This window comes from Hemiscyllium ocellatum, chromosome 24, assembly GCF_020745735.1.
Source record: "Hemiscyllium ocellatum isolate sHemOce1 chromosome 24, sHemOce1.pat.X.cur, whole genome shotgun sequence".
In the NCBI taxonomy this organism is placed as follows: Eukaryota; Metazoa; Chordata; class Chondrichthyes; order Orectolobiformes; family Hemiscylliidae; genus Hemiscyllium; species Hemiscyllium ocellatum.
The window spans coordinates 34,560,244-34,580,867 of NC_083424.1; the positions used below are offsets into that span (position 1 = coordinate 34,560,244).

General features: G+C 40.6%; 1 protein-coding gene across 2 annotated transcripts in view; it reads right to left on the bottom strand.

The window, feature by feature from the left end:
• tesca (tescalcin a) overlaps positions 1 to 20,068 on the bottom strand; it is a 36,195-nt gene extending 16,127 nt beyond the window's left edge. The window contains exons 1-6 of one of the 2 annotated variants that reach the window (XM_060843693.1): positions 19,761 to 20,065; positions 16,448 to 16,517; positions 16,258 to 16,338; positions 15,698 to 15,837; positions 1,069 to 1,130; positions 715 to 819 (exon numbers count right to left, since the gene is read on the bottom strand). In XM_060843693.1, the coding sequence (XP_060699676.1) occupies positions 715 to 819; positions 1,069 to 1,130; positions 15,698 to 15,837; positions 16,258 to 16,338; positions 16,448 to 16,517; positions 19,761 to 19,821 (519 nt within the window). In that variant the 5' untranslated portion in view covers positions 19,822 to 20,065. Of the gene's footprint in view, positions 1 to 714; positions 820 to 1,068; positions 1,131 to 15,697; positions 15,838 to 16,257; positions 16,339 to 16,447; positions 16,518 to 19,760 lie in introns of both variants that reach the window. The other variant, XM_060843694.1, reaches the window with a different exon arrangement.
• Between the last annotated feature and the right edge of the window lie 556 nt (positions 20,069 to 20,624).

The window sequence follows — 20,624 nt, forward strand, 5'->3', positions numbered from 1 at the left end:
CATAAAAATGATTTTAACACCACAGGAAATAAAAGCAAAACGTGTTATCCTCTTTACCAGTGAGGAACTTTTATCTTAGCTCACCAACAACGGAAGTAATGCAATCCCAAATGGGAACCGCTGTTAAGTTTGTGTCAGATCTACTGTATTAAAACAATGACGTTTCCTCCTTATCATCCACCAGCACAGAGAAAGCCCAATGGAAGAAATTGATTCAGTTCTGCTATTCTAAAATCTAAAAAATAATTCTGTACACATTCCAGTATTAAGGCAACAGACATATAATGCTTCTGTTCTCAAATATGTTGCTTCATAAATGTGAGAAGAATGTGTTTAAAGATATTTTGCACTTGAAGCAATAAATTCTCTCAAGTTATCCCTCAGAAGTGAACACACAAACAAATGAATTAGGAGCCAGTCTAGCCCATTCAGCTGCTCAAGGCTGCCCCATTATTTGATAAGAAGTTAAATATACATTGATCACACTTGCAATAATCTTCAGGAGTCCTAAATACTCTCCATAAATCTCTGGATCACGTTGATAGAGAACCCTGTTCAATATTGGCTGCTGACCATAATAACAGCCTTACTGCATCTTCCTGCCTCCACTATGATCTTCAAAGCTGCTAGTTATGAAGAAAGTGATTTTGATGGGAAAAGAATCTAAAGGTGAAATAGCATAAAGTTTGAATGTAAATTTAAAATGGCACAAACCATTTGTCCCACACAGATGTTGGCAGCTTCCAGCATTGCAGCATCCGCAATTGACGAGGAGGTCTTTTCTGCATTTGATGTCTTGGATAGCAATTCGTCTACAATCTGAACCAAATGGAGAGAGCACAAATTTAAAATCATGTTACAGAGGATAATGAAATCTGTATGTTAACCAGAACACAGCAGTTAGTTGAAGTCTTTCAACTCAAAAGAACTAAGCTAACAGTTGTAAAGTTATGTTTTAATCCAAGTCTGAATTGCAGTATTTAATTCATTCATTCTTATTGCATCTGTTTATATGGAATGGAGTGATTAGAAAGTACTTGGAATCCAAATTGTGGGTTGAAAAGATACCTCTCTTAATTCTTCCAAGGTGATTTTTCCATCTCCATTAGTGTCATACATCCGAAACAAAACTGGAAGAAAAATAATAGACTTTGGATCAGTGCAAAGTGTTTTACATCACAGAGAACTGAGTATCCCAATAAATGTGACAGAAATTTTCTACATAGCAATATTGCTAATAGACATCAAAACAATGTAATTCAGCAATTAATTATATTAATTTGGAAAACTTTCACATTGTTCATTCTACTAAGTAGCTGATAAACAAAAAACCTAAAGTATGCAATATTCAATGCAGTAAAACCAAGTTGTTGTTTGCTGTAAAATAATGGCACACGGATCAGCAGCTATGCTGAGGGCTTGAAAGAAATACTCAAGAATTCAAATGCTATATATCTTTCATCAAGTCCTTCAAGCATGTTATGACATATCTCTGGAGCAGGTGGGACTTGAACCTTGGCATTCTGCTAAGGAGACTAGCACTGCACCACATGAGTCCCAGGATTCTGATTCTAAAAAGGAGTAAATTAATCTATCCACATGCAGCTCTCAAATTGCTTCATGATGTACTTTAATTGGTATTGCCCACTGAAGGTTAAGAGGCTGGAGCATCTTATATTAAGGGGTCATACAGTAATCACAGAAATTGTTCAGACATAGACTTTTAATTATTTAAGTATGTGTTCTCTTCCTGCAATCTTTGTCCTCTCTGGTGTAAAGTAGTACTCTGCTCCTTTTCCCCTTAGTGTGTTCAATGCAAGAAAAAAAACAGGTGCAATATCAAGTTTAAGTAATAATAATTTCTCATCAGCTAAGCCATGGTATTCCTCCTTAATTGTACACAATCTGGTATATTTGCTGAAGAAGGGAGTATTCAGGATAATGGTCTTGATCATCAAGGACTAGGATTTCAAAACAATACAACTGCCTCGTGGGTATGTGACGCAGTCTAACAGAAGACAGTGATGTTTACAAACAAACATTTAGTGCGAAAGCGAAGATTCTTAACACAATGTTGCAGCATATTCACAGCACTGTGCTGAAAATTTCCATGTGATGTGGAGTCCAAATGTGACACACAAGTACTTTCTGATTCAGAATATTTGGGATACTCAAAGAGGTAGCTAGTATTAATGAATAACTGGGTATGTGATGGAGCCAGTGAGTACAAGGTGCAACCAAAAAAATGGGTCTCCATACAGATAAAGCACTGCAAATCATTCTAAGAAGCTGGGTAAGGGTGAGGAATCTGATGGATTATTGAGAGTTGGGGGGGGGGGTGAAAGAAGCTCATAGGTAGTATTTCCTTAGTGCAGCTGGGAGATAAATTCAGAGAAATTTAATGCAGTGCCAACTTGATGAAGCTAGCTGTGGCAAAGAGCTGGAACTGTGCCGTCAGTAGGTGCTGAGTGCAGCCAAGACGGTGCAATCCTAGGAAAAGAGATTCAACCAATGAGAGGACAGCAGTCATGTGTAGTGTAGCAAAGTGATTCTGAGGGAGCGTCAAAGCTAGATTTTCTATGGAATTTCTTAGGAAAGAGAGAAATTTTAAAATCAAATTTGGTAATTTGTGGTCTCATTGATATTTGGATCAGTAGATGAGAAATTGCTGGGATCCTTCTGGACTGACTTTAATATTCAATATGTTCTAAGGAGTGCTTAACAGCATTACGTTTGTCAACTGACATCGACCTCATGAATTCCGGATGATAAAGTGTAAGTTGTAAATATATTGTAGCTTGCTTAATTTTTCTACTCATTTATTTATTTTCTTGTTCAAAAAGTGGAATATTGTGTCTTAATTCTGTTAGATATGTACCTTGAATCTCAAATTTTGTCTAAACAAACATTCCTGGTCCCTAATCAGATTAGAACATAAATATTGTGGTCTTGTCTGGGACCATAATTGATTTCAGAGCTTCAATTCCTGTTGTCATGTTTTGCCACACTTTGTCCATATCCACTTTTATGATGGTATGATTATCTGTATTTCACATTGTGAAAAGAAATGCAGAGAACATGACCACAACATATACATGTACAAGGGCATTCTGAAGTTGCTGTGTACATATTCAGCAAGACCTGGATAACATTCACACCTTACAAATACCAGGTCATCTCCCACAATAGAGAATCTAACCATCTCCCCTTGATTCAATGGCATTACTATCACTGAATCCCCAATGATCAACATCCTAGAGATTAACTTTGATTAGAAACTGAACTGGACCAGCCATATAAATATAATAGCTACAAATGTTTCATAAGCTGAAAATTCTGCATTGATGAATATTCTGATTCCCCAAAGCCTGTCAGGAGTGTGATGGAATACGCTCCATTTGTCTGGATCACTGTCTGACACTCAAAATGCTCACAAGGTCTAGGGCAAAGCATCTCGCTTGTTTTACACCCCATGTATCACCTTAAACATTCACTCCCTCCATTACCGACAGCCCTGACTTAACTTGGCGAAAGTGGGTGTTTCAGATGCTGGAGATCAGAGTCAAGAGTGGGGTGCTGGAAAAGCACAACAGGTCAGGCAGCATCTGAGGAGCAGGAAAATCGATGCTTCGAGCAAAAGCCCTTTTTTGCTCATTCCTGATGAAGGACTTTTGCCCGAAGCGTCGATTTTCCTGCTCCTCAGATGCTGTCTGACCTGCTGTGCTTTTCCAGCGCCACTCTTATCTTGATCCTGACTTAACTTGTTGAGGCTCCTTCAGTAGCATCTTTCAAATCTGCAAACTCTACCACCAACAAGAAAAAGGAAAGCAGACACTTGGGAACACCCCATGTGTTAGCCTCCTCTGAGCCACATACCATCTTGACTTCAAAACATATTACCGTCCCTTCACTGGTTCTGTGTAAATTTCTGGAACTCTCTTCTTAACATCAATATGGGTACTCCTATACTCCAAGGACTGTAGCAGTACAAGATGGCAGTGAGGGCAACTAGAAATGAACATCAGTTGCTGGCCTTGCAGGACCACTCACATCCACGAAAGAATAAAACTATATCTTGTCTTTTCCTCATAGTTAGCCAATGTGAACTGATGAAGGGTCAATGACTTGAAGCATTTAATCTGCTTCCCTTTCCACAAAAACTGACAGCCTTGCTGAGTAATTCTTCCATTTTCTTTAGTTTTTCTTTCAGCTTCCCAGCATTTGCACTTGTTAATGTAACAGTTGTTTTCTTACAAGGAGGACAAGATAAAATAAGTATACTCGATAAATTCTAAACCAACAGGATAATGAGAGCACACAAAATGTAAACAATCTAACTGTGTATGTATTACCTTCAGTCAAGTTTATGAGTTGTTTAAATCTGCTCATGGGTTCCAAGTAAAACAGAAACTCCCCAGGTCTCCCAGCAGTAACTCTGTGCATTCCGAAGAAGTTATGTAGTGTGATTTTTAACGTTGTCACCCTGATAGAGTCACAGGTATGTACAGCACAGAAACAAACCCTTTGGTCCAATTCGTCCATGCCGACCAGATATCCCAATCCAATCTAGTCCCACATGCCAGCACCTGACCCATACCAAGCCCATCCAGGTGCCTTTTAAATGTTGCAAGTGTACCAGTCTCCACCACTTCCTCTGGCAGCTCATTCCATACCCATACCACCCTCTGTGTGAAAAAGTTGCCCCTTAAGTCTCTTTTATATCTTTCCTCACCCACCCTAAACCTTTGCCCTCTAGTTCTGGACTCTCCCACCCCAGGGAAAAGACTTTGTCTATTTATTCTATCCATACCCCTCATGATTTTATAAACCACTATAAGGTCACCCCTCAGTCTCCGATGGCCCAGGGAAACAGCCCCAGCCTGCTCAGCCTTTCCCTATTGCTCAAATCCTCCAACTCTGGCAACATCTTTGTAAATCTTTTCTGAACCCTTTCAGGTTTCACAACATCTTTCTGATAGGAAGGAGACCAGAATTGCATGGAATATTCCAACAGTAGCCTAACTCACAAAGTTAACTCTATTACTTTCTCCAGAGATGCTGCCAGACCTGCTAAGTTTCTCAAGTGCTTTCTGTTTTTAATTTCGATTTCCAGCATCTGCAGTATTTTGCTCATATTTAATTTACTGCCACTTTTCTTCCAGATATGCCCACCATGAAAACATTCTTCTCTCTTTTGATAGAACTTTTGTTTGAATCTTTCAGCTTGTTCTCTTTTACTGCATCCTGATTTTTCCCTAGCATTTGATAAATCTCCCTTTCACAGCCACATCCCCTCCCTTAGTGACTGTGTCTCCAGCTCTGCTTTACCGTACGTAGTTTCCAAATGTAGGCTCCATGTTTCAAATTGTTCCTGATTTACAGATATCTCCACAACATACAACAATCCTCAGAGAGTAGTTGTCAATGCGTGGAGAGATCCACACTCAGTGCCATGTATCACCGCATGCACACTCTCAACCTCTCCTTCTACCAGCATTCCCTTTACAGGGAAAGGCTGAGCAGGCTGGGGCAGTTTTCCCTGAAGCGTCGAAGACTGATGGGTGACCTTATAATGGTTTATAAAATCATGAGGGGTATGGATAGGATGAATAGACAAAGTCTTTTCCCTGGGGTGGGAGAGTCCAGAACTACAGGGCATAGGTTTATGGTGGGTGGGAAAAGATATAAAAGAGACTTAAGGGGCAACTTTTTCACACAGAGGGTGGTATGGGTATGGCATGAGCTGCCAGAGGAAGTGGTGGAGGCTGGTATGCTTGCAACATTTAAAAGGCATCTGGATGGGCTTGGTATGGGTCAGGTGCTGGCATGTGGGACTAGATTGGATTGGGATATCTGGTCGGCATGGACGAATTGGACCAAAGGGTTTGTTTCCGTGCTGTACATACCTGTGACTCTATCAGGGTGACAACGTTTAAAAAAAAAATCACACTACATAACTTCTTCGGAATGCACAGATCACAAAGTTGTCCAAGCAACCAGTTCCAATTTCATACTTAGGCTCAAACTACACATCAACAAGAAACCATTTCTCTTTCTTTCAGGTGTTAAGGAATAAATTCCAAAGAAGAGTCATAGTGACATTGAATTCTCTATTTTCCTCTCTCCTCACAGGCTGCCGGACCTGCTGAGCTTCCCCAGCATTTTGTGTTTTTGTTTCAGTTCTTCAACACGCATAGTACTTAATTAATGTATTGAGTTCATTAGGTGTTCTGGTTGCATAAGATGTAAATAAATACTAATTTTGAATATGGATATTAAAGAAACAGTTGCCTGGAGTCTCTGTTTATTTGTGCTGATATTTTTCAGAGCAATCTGGCCATAATCAACATAATGAACATTACAACTTGTGTTTCTTTGTGTAGGAGCTGATTATGTTCAATGCATAATTTAATGTTGGTTTTATAAATAAATCGGGTAGAAACCAGACTTGTTCCCCTCCCACCCACTCCCCAACACAAAATTGTCTGTGCTTCTCTCCACCCCTCTAAGATGAACTAATAACCCACTGGCAAACTCCACAACTTGTGTTTGTTTTCAACGCTTTCAGTAGGTTTTAAAAATGAATCTGGTTCTTTTAAGTGAGAGAACACAAATAGGTACATTTTTAAAGCTGTTGAATGTCATTTTTTCATCTGCTGAGGAATGGGACTACTGAGACCCAACAGTAAATCAACAAATGATTCTGTATATTTCAGAAAAATCCCAGAAATTTAGGTCACTCCCATATAGTGAATGATAGTGATTTGTTTATTTGTTGATATATTCCCAAATTTAGCTGTTAATTATTTACAATTTATCAAAAAGACAGGGAGGTGGGCAGAGGGGTGGGGTTGCCCTGTTAGTTAAGAATGAAATTAAATCTATGGCATTAAATGACATAGGTTCAGATGGTGTGGAGTTGAGGAACCACAAAGGCAAATAATGGGAGTTACGTACAGACCTCCCAGGAACAAGGGTAGAAGATGTACCAGGAAATAGATAGGGCATGTCAAAAAGCCAAAGTCACAGTGATCATGAGGGACTTCAATATGCAAATGTACTGGATGAATAATGTTGCCGGTGGATCCAAAGAAAGGAAATTCATGGAAAGCTTACAGGATGGCTTTTGTGATGGAGCCCACAAGGGAGCAGGCTATTCTGGATTTAGGGCTATGTAATGAGCCAGAGTTTATAAAAGGCCTTAACGTCAAGGAACACTTCAGAGGCGGCGATCTTAATATGGTAGAGTTCAGTCTGCATTTAGAAACAGAGAAGGCAAAATCGGATGTAATGGTGTTACAGTTAAATAAAGGTAATTACAGGAGCATGAGAGAGGAACTGACAAAAATCAAGTCTGCCTAGTGGGGCAGACAGTACAGCAACAAAGGCAGGAGTTTCTGCGTGTAATTGAGGACACAGTACAGAGGTTCATCCCAAAGAAAAGAGAGAGTATTGGGGGTCTGGGGGAGATTAGCCCGCCATTACTGACAAAAGAAGTCAGGAAATGTATCACAGAAAAAGAGAGAGCCTATAAAGTGGCTAAGAGGACTGGGAAATCAGAAGGTTGGGCAGACTACAAAAACAAACAGGACAACAAAGAGAAATAAGGAAGGCCAGGATCAAATATGACAATAAGCTAGATAGTAATATTAGAAATTATAGTAAAAGTATCTTTCAATACATAAGAAACAAATGAGAGGCAAAAGTAGAGATTTGGCCGCTCCAAATTGATGCAGGAAGGCTAGTGATGGGAGATAAGGAAATAGCTGAAGAACTTAATAAGTACTTTGTGTCAGTCTTCACAGTGGAAGGCATGAGTAATATCCCAACAATAATGGAGAGTCAAGGGGCAGAGTTGAGTATGGTGGCCATTACAAAAGGAGAAAGTACTTGAAAAGCTGAAAGGTCTAAAAATTGATAAATCTCCTGACCAGATGGGCTACATCCTAGAGTTTTGAGGGACATGGCTGACGAAATAGCAGAGATGTTGGTTGTAATCTTTCAAAAATCACTGGAGTCAGGGAAAGTCACAGATGATTGGAAAATCACTGTTGTAACCCCCTTGTTCAAGAAAGCATCAAGACAAAAGACGGAAAATTATAGGCCAGTTACCCTAACCTCAGTTTTGTAAAATTCTGGAATCTATCGTTAAGGATGAGATTTCTAAATTCTTGGAAGTGCAGGGTTGAATTAGAACAAATCAGCATGGATTTAGTAAGGGGAGCTCGTGCCTGACAAACCTGTTAGAATTCTTTGAAAAGGTAACAAGTAGGTTAGACCAGGGAAACCTAGTGGATATTATCTATCTAGACTTCCAATTTGCCTTTGATAAGATGCCTCATGGGAGGCTACTGAATAAGGTGAGGCGCCATGCTGTTCAAGGTGAGCTACTGGAGTGGATGGAGGATTGGCTGTCTGACAGAAGGCAGAGAGTTGGGATAAAAGTTTTTTTCAGAATGGCAGCCGGTGACAAGTTCAGCAGAGTTCAGTGTTGGGACCACAGCTGTTCACTTTATATATTAATGATCTGGATAAAGGGACAGGGGGCATTCTGGCGAAGTTTGTCGATGATACAAAGTTAGGCAGACAGACAGGTAATTCTGAGGAGGTGGGGAGGCTACAGAAAGATTTAGACAGTTTAGGAGAATGATCTGAGAAACGGCTGATGAAATTCAATGTGAACAAATGTGAGGTCTTGCACTTTGGAAAAAAGAACACAGGCATGGACTATTTTATAAACAGTGAGAAAATTCATAAAGCCAAAGTACAAAGGGATCTGGGAGTGCTAGTCCAGGATTCTCTAAAGGTTAACTTGGAGGTTGAGTCTGTGGTTAAGAAAGCAAATGTAATGTTGTCATTTATCTCAAGAGGGTTGGAAGGTAAAAGCAGTGATGTGCTACTGAGACTTTATAAAGCTCTGGTTAGGCCCCATTTAGAATACGGTGTCCAGTTTTGGGCCCCACACCTCAGGAAGGACGCACTGGCACTGGAGCGTGACTAGCAGAGATTCACAAAGATGATCCCTGGAATGGTCACAACAACTAGCCACAAAACAACATAACCCTCTCTCACTCGTATCCTTACATATACATAGGAAAGGACTGGACAACACATCCATCCGAGGACAAGCCAAACAGAGACATGCATGAGAATTCCTAGAAGCCTGGCATTCTAACCAGAACTCTATCAGCAAACACATCAAGTTAGACCTCATCTACCACCCCCCGAGAAAAAGAACAGGAAATGACTCCACCACAGGAAATGACATGATCACAAGAAATGGCATCACCAACCCAAAGAAACCTAAACATATAAACAGAAAGCAGGAATCATGTACACTGCTTCGCCTGGAGGACCACTGAAGATGTTACCCAGTAGGGTGATGAAATGTCTGGAAATGAACCTTCCAGCTCAGTGAGCAAACCTAAATCCAGAACCTCAACCTGAGCTACAAATCTTCTCAAAACTCACTAAGGTCTTACACTCTAATTAGACTTTACATGTCAAAAAATATTTTAAAGCAACTTTTAAAAAAGATCTATGTTTTCGACATTTTGACCATTTAGTTGGTCCACAGCAAACTTTGCATTAGGTAATATGAATATGTAGCTGGAATAGCATTCAACAATGAACACGTTCCAAGAACAGTTTCAGTTGGTTTCAAAGGCAATCCAGTTTACGCCTGGATTTTCATCTGAGTTCAAAACAGAAACTTAACCATATATTGTTTACCTCAACTAAAGTCTAGTCATCTCCCTTGACAACCAACTGTATTGCATTACCAAAACTATCAGCATCCTAATGGTTTCCATTGACCAAACATTCAACAGTATCAACTGAATAAATGTGATGCCTACTATATTGGGTCAAGGACTAGATGTTTAATAGTGAATTCCTTACTCTCTCAAGTTATGAAGTGTGCCATGACAATTATGACGTTTGTATAATTAGTATTTTTTGGGACTATGTCTTTAATTGAAGGTAGTCATGATTTTCTTAGAGATCAATAACTTTTAAAATGAAAGTCAGGGTTGCAGTTAACAGCTGAAAGGATGTCAGAACATGATTTCACGTTTTGTCTAGTTTGAACCGGAGGAAGAATCACCAAGCGAAAAAAAATTGTGAAAGATAGCTCTATGATTAAAAGTTCCCAGACTGAAAAAGAAAAATAACAGAAGTAAACCAAAGGAGCTTGGCCTGGTTTCAGGAAAAATAACCGACATGTTCAGCAGCCTGCCTGGCAGCCTGGGTATTTTGATCAATAGAGATTAAAGGAGGTCAAGGCAGTTTTACTGGGAAGAAGGTTCAAGATGTTTAGGCTCGGAGATAATGTGAACAATATGTGTCCTAACAGTGAATAGTGTGAGAGTCTTCAAGTGCCATAAAAATGTAGGAATGTCCAGTTGTAAATGATTATAGTTGTAAACTGTCCATTTACTTTTCAGATGAAAGAGAGTTGAGGCCTTAAGGATAGCTAGTCGCCATTTCTTGGATTCAAAGATACAATTGGATACAAGGCCCATGTGATTGACATTGCCATAGAGTTGGGCTTTGAGAGGGCAACTGTTCAAAATATCTTTGAAAACCTAAGGCAAGGTTAATCTGTCAGGACCTGGAACAATGGGAGCAACTATAGACAACAAGACACTATAGGATTCACTGTGCAGGATTGTAGTCGGGAACTCTGGCTTTGATTGAAAACACCAAATCCATGAGGGTTATGAAGCAGTTAGAAGGTGTACCTAGTTTACATTTGAGGAAATATCATCAGAGGAAAAAAACTCACTGTGAAAGATGGTTCTAACATTGAAAGTTCCCAGACTGAAGAAGAAAAATAACTGAAGTAAAATCTTAAGAGCTAAGATGATTTTGGACAGATTCCTGGAGATGGACTGTATGAAGTGTAGCTATGCAATGTGTTTTCAGTTATACAGACAGAGTCATCAGAGCTGTACAGCATGGAAACAGACCCTTCGGTCCAACTCATCCATGCCGACCTGATATCCTAATCTAATCTAGTTCCATTTGCGAGTACTTGGCCTATATCCCGCTAAACACTTTTCATAGACTCAACCAGATGTCTTTTAAATGTTGTAATTGTACCAGCCTCCACCACTTCCTCTGGCAGCTCATTCCATACTTGCACACCTTTTGTGTGAAAAGGTTGCTCCTTGGGTCCCTTTTAAATCTTGCCCCTCTCAACCTAAACCTATGCTCTCTAGTTTGGGATTGCCCCGCCCGACTTTGTCTATTTGCAAATCCATGTCCCTCATGATTTTATAAAACTCTATAAGATCACTCCCAGCCTCCGACGCTTCAGGGAAAACAGCCCCAGCCTGTTCAGCCTCTCCCTGTAGCTCAAATCCTCAGTTCCAGTAACATCCTTGTAAATCTTTTCTGGACCCTTTCAGGTTTCACGACATCCATCTGATAGGAAAGAGACCAGAATTGCACGCAATATTCCATAAGTGGCCTAACCAATAGCCTATCTATCTATGACTCTACTATGAACCTGCACTCCAAGATCTCTTTGTTCAGCAATGCTCACCAGGACCTTACCATTAAGCATGTAAGTCCTGCCCTGATTTGCCTTTCCAAAATGCAGCACCTCGCATTTATCTAAATTAAACTCCATCTGCCACTTCTCAGCCCATAGGCCTATCTGATCAGGATCTCTGTGTACTCCAAGGTAACCTTATTCGCTGTCCACTACACCTCAAATTTTGGTGTCATCTACAAATTTACTAACTATTCCTCCTATGTTCATGTCCAAATAATATATATAAATGACGAAAGGTAGTGGACCTAGTACCGATCCTTATGGCACACAGGCCTCCAGTATGAAAAGCAACCATCCACAGAAAAATAGAATGTTCAATTCTGTGGTTTAAAGTGCAAGTTGCATGCAAAGATTGTGTTTGGTGAATTGTGTTTTGGTCCTTTGTTACAAGACAAGTCTTAAAGTGTGAAATCTTGTTCTGTTGCTGTTTCAGTGATTAAATGAAAGCTTGAATTTATTTTTAAAAGCTGCCAGCCTTTAAGGAGATCATACACACTTCGTCTGTCTGGACAGATGCAGCTACAACACTCTAAAGAAGTTCAAAATTGTCTATGATAAAACAAATTTGCTTGATGCACCACTTGGATACATGTATTCTCTTCACCACTGCTCCAAGCCTGCAGTATGTACTATCTAAAGGATGCCTTGCTGCAACTTTGTCTACAGCATCTTCTCAGGAGCAACCCTCTCGATATTTCCTAATCAGCCTGTTCAGAAATGTGATTATACACCTCTGAAGCAGATAGGATTTCAGCTCATGTCTCCTGGCCCAGAGGTAGGGACATTATCACTGCACCTCAAGATCCCTACAGCAGCAGCTCTTTAGATATTTTCTATTCAACCTATTCAGAGATGTTTTAACACACCCTGGAGCAAGTGGGACTTGAATGTGGGTCTTCTGGTCCAAAGAATAGGGACACTACCATGACACTACAAGAGCCCTAGCAGCTTCTCTATTTCTTTATACCCAGATGTGCTACTTTCCCACACCAAAGCCATTGTGATTTTTTATTAACGACTGACCACCACCATTACCAGTGTGACCCAATTAAATATTTACAAGCAAAGCCCATTCTGGATAAAGTGAACACCAAAAGTGAAATGGCAGGGGGTGTAGGGAGAGTGGGAAGGGGCTACATCAAAATAACTTTGGAGGGGGAAATAAAGCAGTGTATCCCCCAAGGTGCCACCTCTGTGGAAATGCATCGAAAGCATTGATGGATACTGCGTGCGTTCTCTCCATGGACAGCCAGGCAGCAAGCCTCTAACATCATTTGGATACGGGTATCAGTTGTGTCAGGGTACCATCACCTTCATGCTTCCCTCCAACCATTACAGTCCGACATTGGACATATCTCGGTATTGCTGCCTTGTTGTTGGGCCAAAACTCTGGAAGTCACAGCATAATGACGGCACAGGGACACATTCACAAAACAGACTGCAGTGCTTCAAATGTTAGTCCAATGTCACCTTCCCAAGGGTAGCTATGGATAACTAATAAATGCCAGCAATGCTCATATCTCAGGAATTAAAAAAGGAAAATATTAACACAAGCCATTTTGTAAATTAGGACTTCTGCCTAACATAGGTTAATTTCTAAACTGGGTGTGACTCCTACACTTGGAGTATATTATAGAAACTGTACAAGATGGGGGGGCCTCAAACTATTTTCAGGCATTTTTTACATAGTTTCACATGTTTGCTTTGTGTTTCCTCCTGCCTTTCTGAATTAAGAGAGTACAACAGCACTGTCACATCTGTTATATAGGACACAACTAATAATATTCACAATCAAAATCAAAGACTGGCATCACTCTGTTCCTGAAAACTTGTCTAGTATATATTTTCTTTGTTATGCTCCACTGCAGTAAGTTGAGTAATATTTGTGATCTCCCCTAAGTTGTACCATAAAGCTAAAAATACATGAACTGTATACTCCAGTCTAAGTAATAAGCTTGTGAAATCCTTGCACATGTCACAGATTATTATGTAATTCACTTCTGCTTTCTACAATCAAAATTGGATATCTCCCAACTTCTCTGTAATAAATGGAATTCCCAAACAGGTTTGGCTTCACATGTAGGAATTTGAAAACAAATTGGATGTGTTGCAGGACACTGTTCAAGTTCTTCAAATCACATAAGAGGTACAGTTAGTAAGTTTGCAGATGACACCAAAATTGGAGGCGTAGTGGACAGCGAAGACGATTTCCTCAGATTACAACAGGATCTGGACCAGATGGGCCAATGGGCTGAGAAGTGGCAGATGGATTTAATTCAGATAAATACGAGGTGCTGCATTTTGGGAAAGCAAATCTTAGCAGAACTTATACACTTAACGGTAAAGTCCTAGGGAGTATTGTTGAACAAAGAGACCTAGGAGTGCAGATTCATAGCTCCTTGAAAGTGGAGTCGCAGGTAGATAGGATAGCGAAGAAGGCGTTTGGTATGCTTTCCTTTATTGGTCTGAGTATTGAGTACAGGAGTTGGGAGGTCATGTTGATGCTGTACAGGACATTGGTTAGGCCACTGTTGGAATATTGTGTGCAATTCTGGTCTCCTTCCCATTGGAAAGATGTTGTGAAAGTTGAAAGGATTGAGAAAGGATTTTCAAGGATGTTGCCAGGGTTGGAGGATCTGAGCTACAGGGAGAGGCTGAACAGGCTGGAGCTGTTTTCCCTGGAGCATCGGAGGCAAAGGAGTGACCTTATTGAGGTTTACAAAATTACGACGGGCATGGATAGGATAAATAGGCAAAGTCTTTTCCCTACGGTCGGGGAGTCCAGAACTAGAGGGCATAGGTTTAGGGTGAGAGGGGAAACATATAAAAGGGACCTAAGGGGCAACATTTTCACACAGAGGGTGGTACGTGTATGGAATGAGCTGCCAGAGGAAGTGGTGGAGGCTGGTACAATTGCAACATTTAAGAGGCATTTGGATGGGTATATGAATAGGAAGGGTTTGGAGGGATATGGGCCTGGTGCTGGCAGGTGGGACTAGATTGGGTTGGGACATCTGGTCGACATGGATGGGTTGGACCGAAGGGTCTGTTTCCATGCTGTACATCTCTATGACTCTATGAAAAGAGAAAAAGGGGGTTGAACCCAATGAAGGAAAAAAAATGAAAAAAACTTACATACATTTAGGTAAGATCAACATCCGTTCAGTAAGTATTTTGTACTTTTGGATGCTATTATAAAAAAAAAACAGACTGCCACCAACAGATACCAACATCCAAATAGAAACCAAAATATTCTTTACTATGTTCAGTTAATGTCACCATTTCTTTTTGAATGTTTGACTGGTAGTGGTTATTTCTTCTTCATTGGTCTCCTTGATGTAACTTTGAACATCATTTTGTGTGCGGTTGAGTAGGGTTGGGGCAATGATTTGTAAGGCCTTGCTACTTGACGGCATACATACAGGACAAGGGAAGTCTTTCCCTCAATTAAACTAAATAAAATAGAAAGAAACATTTCAGAGGAACTTTACTGTAGCATTTTTAAATCATGTGGGCAACATTTTTACTGAGATATGTGACACTGAATTTAGAACAAGACATATCTTTTTCATAGGACCAGAGGATTGATTTAACAACTGGAAGATCCATTCAGTTCAACAGTCCCAATCCATCAACCTTTCTTTCCAACCACCAATCAATACACTGTTCAGGAATATGTTTAATTTAGGAACTTTAACCTCAAACACTAAAAAGCCTAGCACAAACATATAAAAGTAAATATATTAAAAACAATAATAAGATATGGTCAGCAAATAACTATTGTTTGAAACTCAATAAAGTTGATGAATCATGAAAAGCCCTCAACTGTGGAGTCTAGACGAATATTGAAAATCCTGTGATAGAAAGATGATTTTTCATTTGTACTGATCTAGATTTAGATGTGAGGCAAGTTTCATCTGCATAAATTACCACGATCTCAGTGTGAACAGCTATGTGCTAAGTGAATTGAAATACCAGTGCTTACAACATGCAACAGCCTGCTAAACAAATCTGCAAATTTCCAAATGTGTGCAAGATGCAAATTTGTTTCTGGTTCCCATAGATACATATTTTCATATTACTTAAATTGTGACTTACTAGTGCACAAATAAGATAAGTGCCTTATCAATGCCTTACATTGCAGTTTTTCATTTTTGTAGTATTCTAAGTCCTCTTTTGTGTGGTTATCATCCATATGTTGGAAAAATGATAAAGTAGTCAGGAAGTTTTCAAACGTGATTTCATCAACTGTTCCACTCGTTTGTAGTCCCAGGTTTCTAGGGCAAAACACACAGATATTAAAACATTGCTTGCACTTCCTCTACACACCCATTTCCACATCAGGTATAGCCTTGATTTCCCCCAATCTATCAATATACTTCAATCCCAAACTTGAAGAATATTTTCTGCTTATGCTGTACTATAGCTATTTTGTATATCAATCATTCATGCAGTCTCTTGGAGATTTCTAGATTTTACACTGCTTCCACACTTCCTCGGAAGTAGCAGGAATTGCTCAAATACACCTCGCGGAAAGTGGAGAATTCCATTTCAACAGCATGAATTAGACTTTTGACCAAATTGCATGATTGTAAGCAAAATCGGTCCACTCGGTGCAAGATTTTTAAAAAGTCATTCAATTAAGAATGTGATAAGTCTCAATAGATTAATTTAGAAAAGCTGAATTGGAGATTTACCTTCCATCAAAAAATGCATTCACGATTCTTGACTTAATGGGATTACAGTCCAGATCCGGTATGTTATCAAAACAATCCTTGCTGCAAAATAAAGTGGCTGAATATTTTATACAGACAAGGAAATACTGCAACAGGAGGGGAAAAATGTTCTAATGTTGTTATTAACCCAAAACAACTAGAATACTATTACCCCATTGTAGTCTTCCCATCCGTTAGATGCAAGAACCTTCTGTGCAGGATTTCAATCTGTTCTGATGTAACTGCAAAGAAAGAAACTCCAAATGTGAGATATTTACAAAGAAAGAACATTCTAAAATGTCAATATTATTTCACAAACCACATGGAGTACTCCGTACAGGAGACTGGAGGTTGGCTAACGTGGTCCCACTATTTAAGAAAGGTGGTAAGGAAAAGCCAGGGAACTATAGACTGGTGAGCCTGACATTGCTGGTGAGCCACGCTGTTGGAGGGAATCCTGAGGGACAGGATGTACATGAATTTGGAAAGGCAAGGACTGATTAGGAAGAGTCAACATGGCTTTGTGTGTGGGAAATCCTGTCTCACAAACTTGATTGCATTTTTTAATGTAATAACGAAGAGGATTGATGAGGGCAGAGCAGTGGACATGATCTGTATGGACTTCAGTAAGGCATTCAACAGGGTTCCTCATGGGAGATTGGTTAGCAAGGTTAGATCTCAGGGAATTCCGGGATGAACTAGCCATTTCGATACAGAACTGGCTTGAAGGTAGAAGCCAGAGGGTGGTGGTGGAGGGTTGTTTTTCAGACTGGAGGCCTGTGACCATTGGAGTGCCACAAGGATCAGTGCTGGGTCCACTGCTTTTTGTCATTTATATAAATGATTTTGATGTGAACGTAGGAGGTACAGTTAGTAAGTTTGCAGGTGACACTGAAATTTGAGGTGTAGTGGAAAGCGAAGAAGGTTACCTCAGATTACAAATGGGCCAATGAGCTGTGGAGTGGCAGATGGAATTTAATTTAGATAAATGTGAAGTGCTGCATTTTTGAAAGACAAATCAGGGCAGGACTGATACACTTAATGGTAAGGTCCTGGGGAGCGTTGCTGAACAAAGAGAACTTGGAGTGCATGTTAATAATTCCTTGAAAGTGGAGTCACAGGTAGAGATAATGAAGAAAGCATTTGGCATGCTTTTCTTTATTAGATAAAGCACTGAGTATAAGAGTTGGGAGGTCATGTTGCAGCTGTACAGGACATTGGTTAGGCCACTTTTGGAATATAGTGTGCAATTCTGGTCTCTGTCCTATTGGAAGGATGTTGTGAAACTTGAAAGGGTTCAGAAAAGATTCACAAGGATGTTGCCAGAGTTGGCAGATTTGAGCGACAGGGAGAGGTTGAATAGGCTGGGGCTGTTTTCCCTGGAACGTCAGAGCCTGAAGGGTGACCTTATCGATGTTTATAAAATCATGAGGGGCATGGATAGGGTAAATAGACAAGAGTGTGATGCTGGAAAAGCACAGCAGGTCAGGCAGCATCAGAGGAGCAGGAGAATCGACCTTTCAGGCAAAATAGACAAGGTCTTCTCCCTGAGTTGGAGGAGTCCAGAACTAGGGGGCATAGGTTTAGGGTGAGAGGGGAAACAATTAAATGGGTCCTAAGCGGCAACTTTTTCACGCAGACGGTGGTGTGTGTATGGAATGAGCTGCCAGAGGAAGTGCTAGAGGCTGGTACAATTACAGCATTTAAAAGGCATCTGGATGGGTATATGAAGATGAAGGGTTTAGAGAGATAATCACCAAGTGCTGGCAAATGGGCCTAGATTAGATTAAGATATCTGGTCGGCATGATGAATTGGACAGAAGGATCTGCTTCCTTGCTGTACATCTATGACTCATTGTCTATATTGAGATACAGTCCCAGCTTCTGTTAATGTATTATTTTAAATAGGTTAATATTTCTGATATCTCCAAATTACATTGAATGTGTAGCTCGGTATAATCAAATGAAAACAAGGTGACATTCCTGGAGGCCTTTAAGATTAGGTTGGCTAACAAAAGCTGCTATCAGTCTGTAACTTGATGCTAGTTACTCCCACACATTTCACTTTTGAGTTCTGAGGGTAGGTAAAGGTAACAAATTATACACTCCAAGCTTGTTAATTACAGGGAGGATGTTGGAAATGTTTTTTTTTAAGTGATTTTTTTTTGTTGGGGCACTGTGCTTTGGATTTAAATGAAAGGTGAAATTGAACACTGCAGAGAACACTGATGTTCCATCTTTTGGAATAAACAATCCAACTGAAAAGATACTACTATACTTTGGCATTTTACTCAGAAAACATAATCTCATTTATTCCCTTTAAAAAAACGACATTGCAAACATGAGTCAGCAAAAGTAAAGCCCCTGTATCACAATCTGCTTAGTTATGGATCTGAAAGCAGGAGAAATTATGCAGTTGGTTAAAGCAGGTCATGTTGAGAGAGAGTAAAAGAAACCTCACTGATCATTTCTGAGTTTCACTTACTTAAGAGGCACAATAACCTTGGTGTAAGCACGACTAGTGTTCTTGCTGCCCTTCATGGTAAAGATATATGCTCGACTTGACTTGTTCTGGGTTAGGTAAGGCTCTCTCTAAAGGCTTTCATGGAGTGATCAGACTCAGGAGGTCAACCAGCCCATTGAATCCATGCCCCATGCTGTAGGGCAGTCAAATCACTCTATTACCTTGCTCCCTCTTGTCCTGCAAGTTTATTTCCTTCTGGCACCCTTCCAATGTCCTCCTGAAATTACTGACCTCTAATGCTTGTTGTAATACAGGAAACAGAACAGTAGATGAATTATTGATGATAATATTACCAGTAAGGAATCAAATGCAGCATACGCAGGGCTGTGGTACAGTATTAATAAACACATCATCGTTACAAAAAACAGAGTGGCGGATGGAAGCAACTAAGGACCAGGATCCTCTCAGGCTGAGGATTGTTCTGCTCAGTGACTGAGCAGGAGGGATTCAGGCTCCTTCCCCGGTGTGTCTGCTCAACCCGAGGGTCACCCAGAGGCAGGGGTAGGGGAAGCCCACTCTGGTCTGTCACCCTGGCACTGAGAGAATGGAAGGTGTGAGCAGCAGGACGGCCCATTGTGAAGCCCACCCATGGTCGGTTAGCCGCTCACTCGCGAATCAGTAACTGCCAGATTTGAGGGACGCGCCAAACAACATCTTCAGGGTTTCCAGAAAAGGAGGCAGGAACAAGGTGGGGTGGGGGAGGATCACAAACTCTGACAAAAAGAAATTGGGCTACAGCGCATATATTCATAGCGAGTTGTTGAGCTTTAAGACAGTGCGATGAAAGGGAACTGAAAACCACCCAGTTATTCAATGTTTATCATGTCCTTTCCCTATGAGGAAATACATTTCCAACCAGTCTGTCCTTCGCGACCCTCCCGGATTATTCAAGTTTCACTCTTAAATTGAGCTCGACTATTAAACAAGCCCAGGGTCAGGGAGCGCCGGGATCTGTACTCACAGCCGGTAGTGTTCGCCAGGTTGCGGATCTCCCAGGCGGGCAGTGAAGGTGTAGAGCCCATCACTTCTTCCTTGCCTTCAGCAGATCACACCTTTTCAAAACTCAGAAAGTTCCAGGAAACAAACTGACCGGGACACGGGCGCTTCGCGGGTCCTGGAGACGCGGCCAATCGGTGGCTTCGGTTAAGGATGTTCTGTAGAATGTAACTGCACTCACTCGGCGATAATTAAATGTCCTTTTCGACACTTCCCTGCAGTCCCACTGAAAGATTCCTCTGGGTCCTAGAGCTCAACAGAAGTCTGTGGAAATTCGTCGCCTCTTCCTGTTTGGACTAAGTTTCAATATTGAATTTCATGACGGTGATTTTACAATAATGCGCATGGAAAGGAAGAGATGGTGTTGCATTTTATAAAATATAAATATTTCAAGACAGAGTTTTCACAATAACGGTTGGCGTATGCTTTTTTAAGCTTAAAATTATTATATTGATATTGTTTTTGCGTTCTCTGTCACAAACTCCAATTCGTCGAGAGCAAAGAGGCTGTTGCAACTGAAAGAGATGCCAAACCAGCCACCCAACTAACTGAGCTAACTGGTCCCTGTGAAGGAGTTCAGTTTGCCGAGTGACATACTCTTTTACGTCCATGTTGGACTATGGATAGTGATGGTGGAGGATCCAATTTATTCCCATGATCTTGCTAACCAGGAATCTCTCCCACTCTTACAGTGTGTGGTGGGGAAGGATTTACAGATCAATTCTCAGGCAAAAAATGGGTACTGCAGATGCTGGAAATCAGAGTCTAGATTAGAGTGGTGCTGGAAAACCATAGCAGGTCAGGCAGCATGCGAGGAGCAGGAAAATTG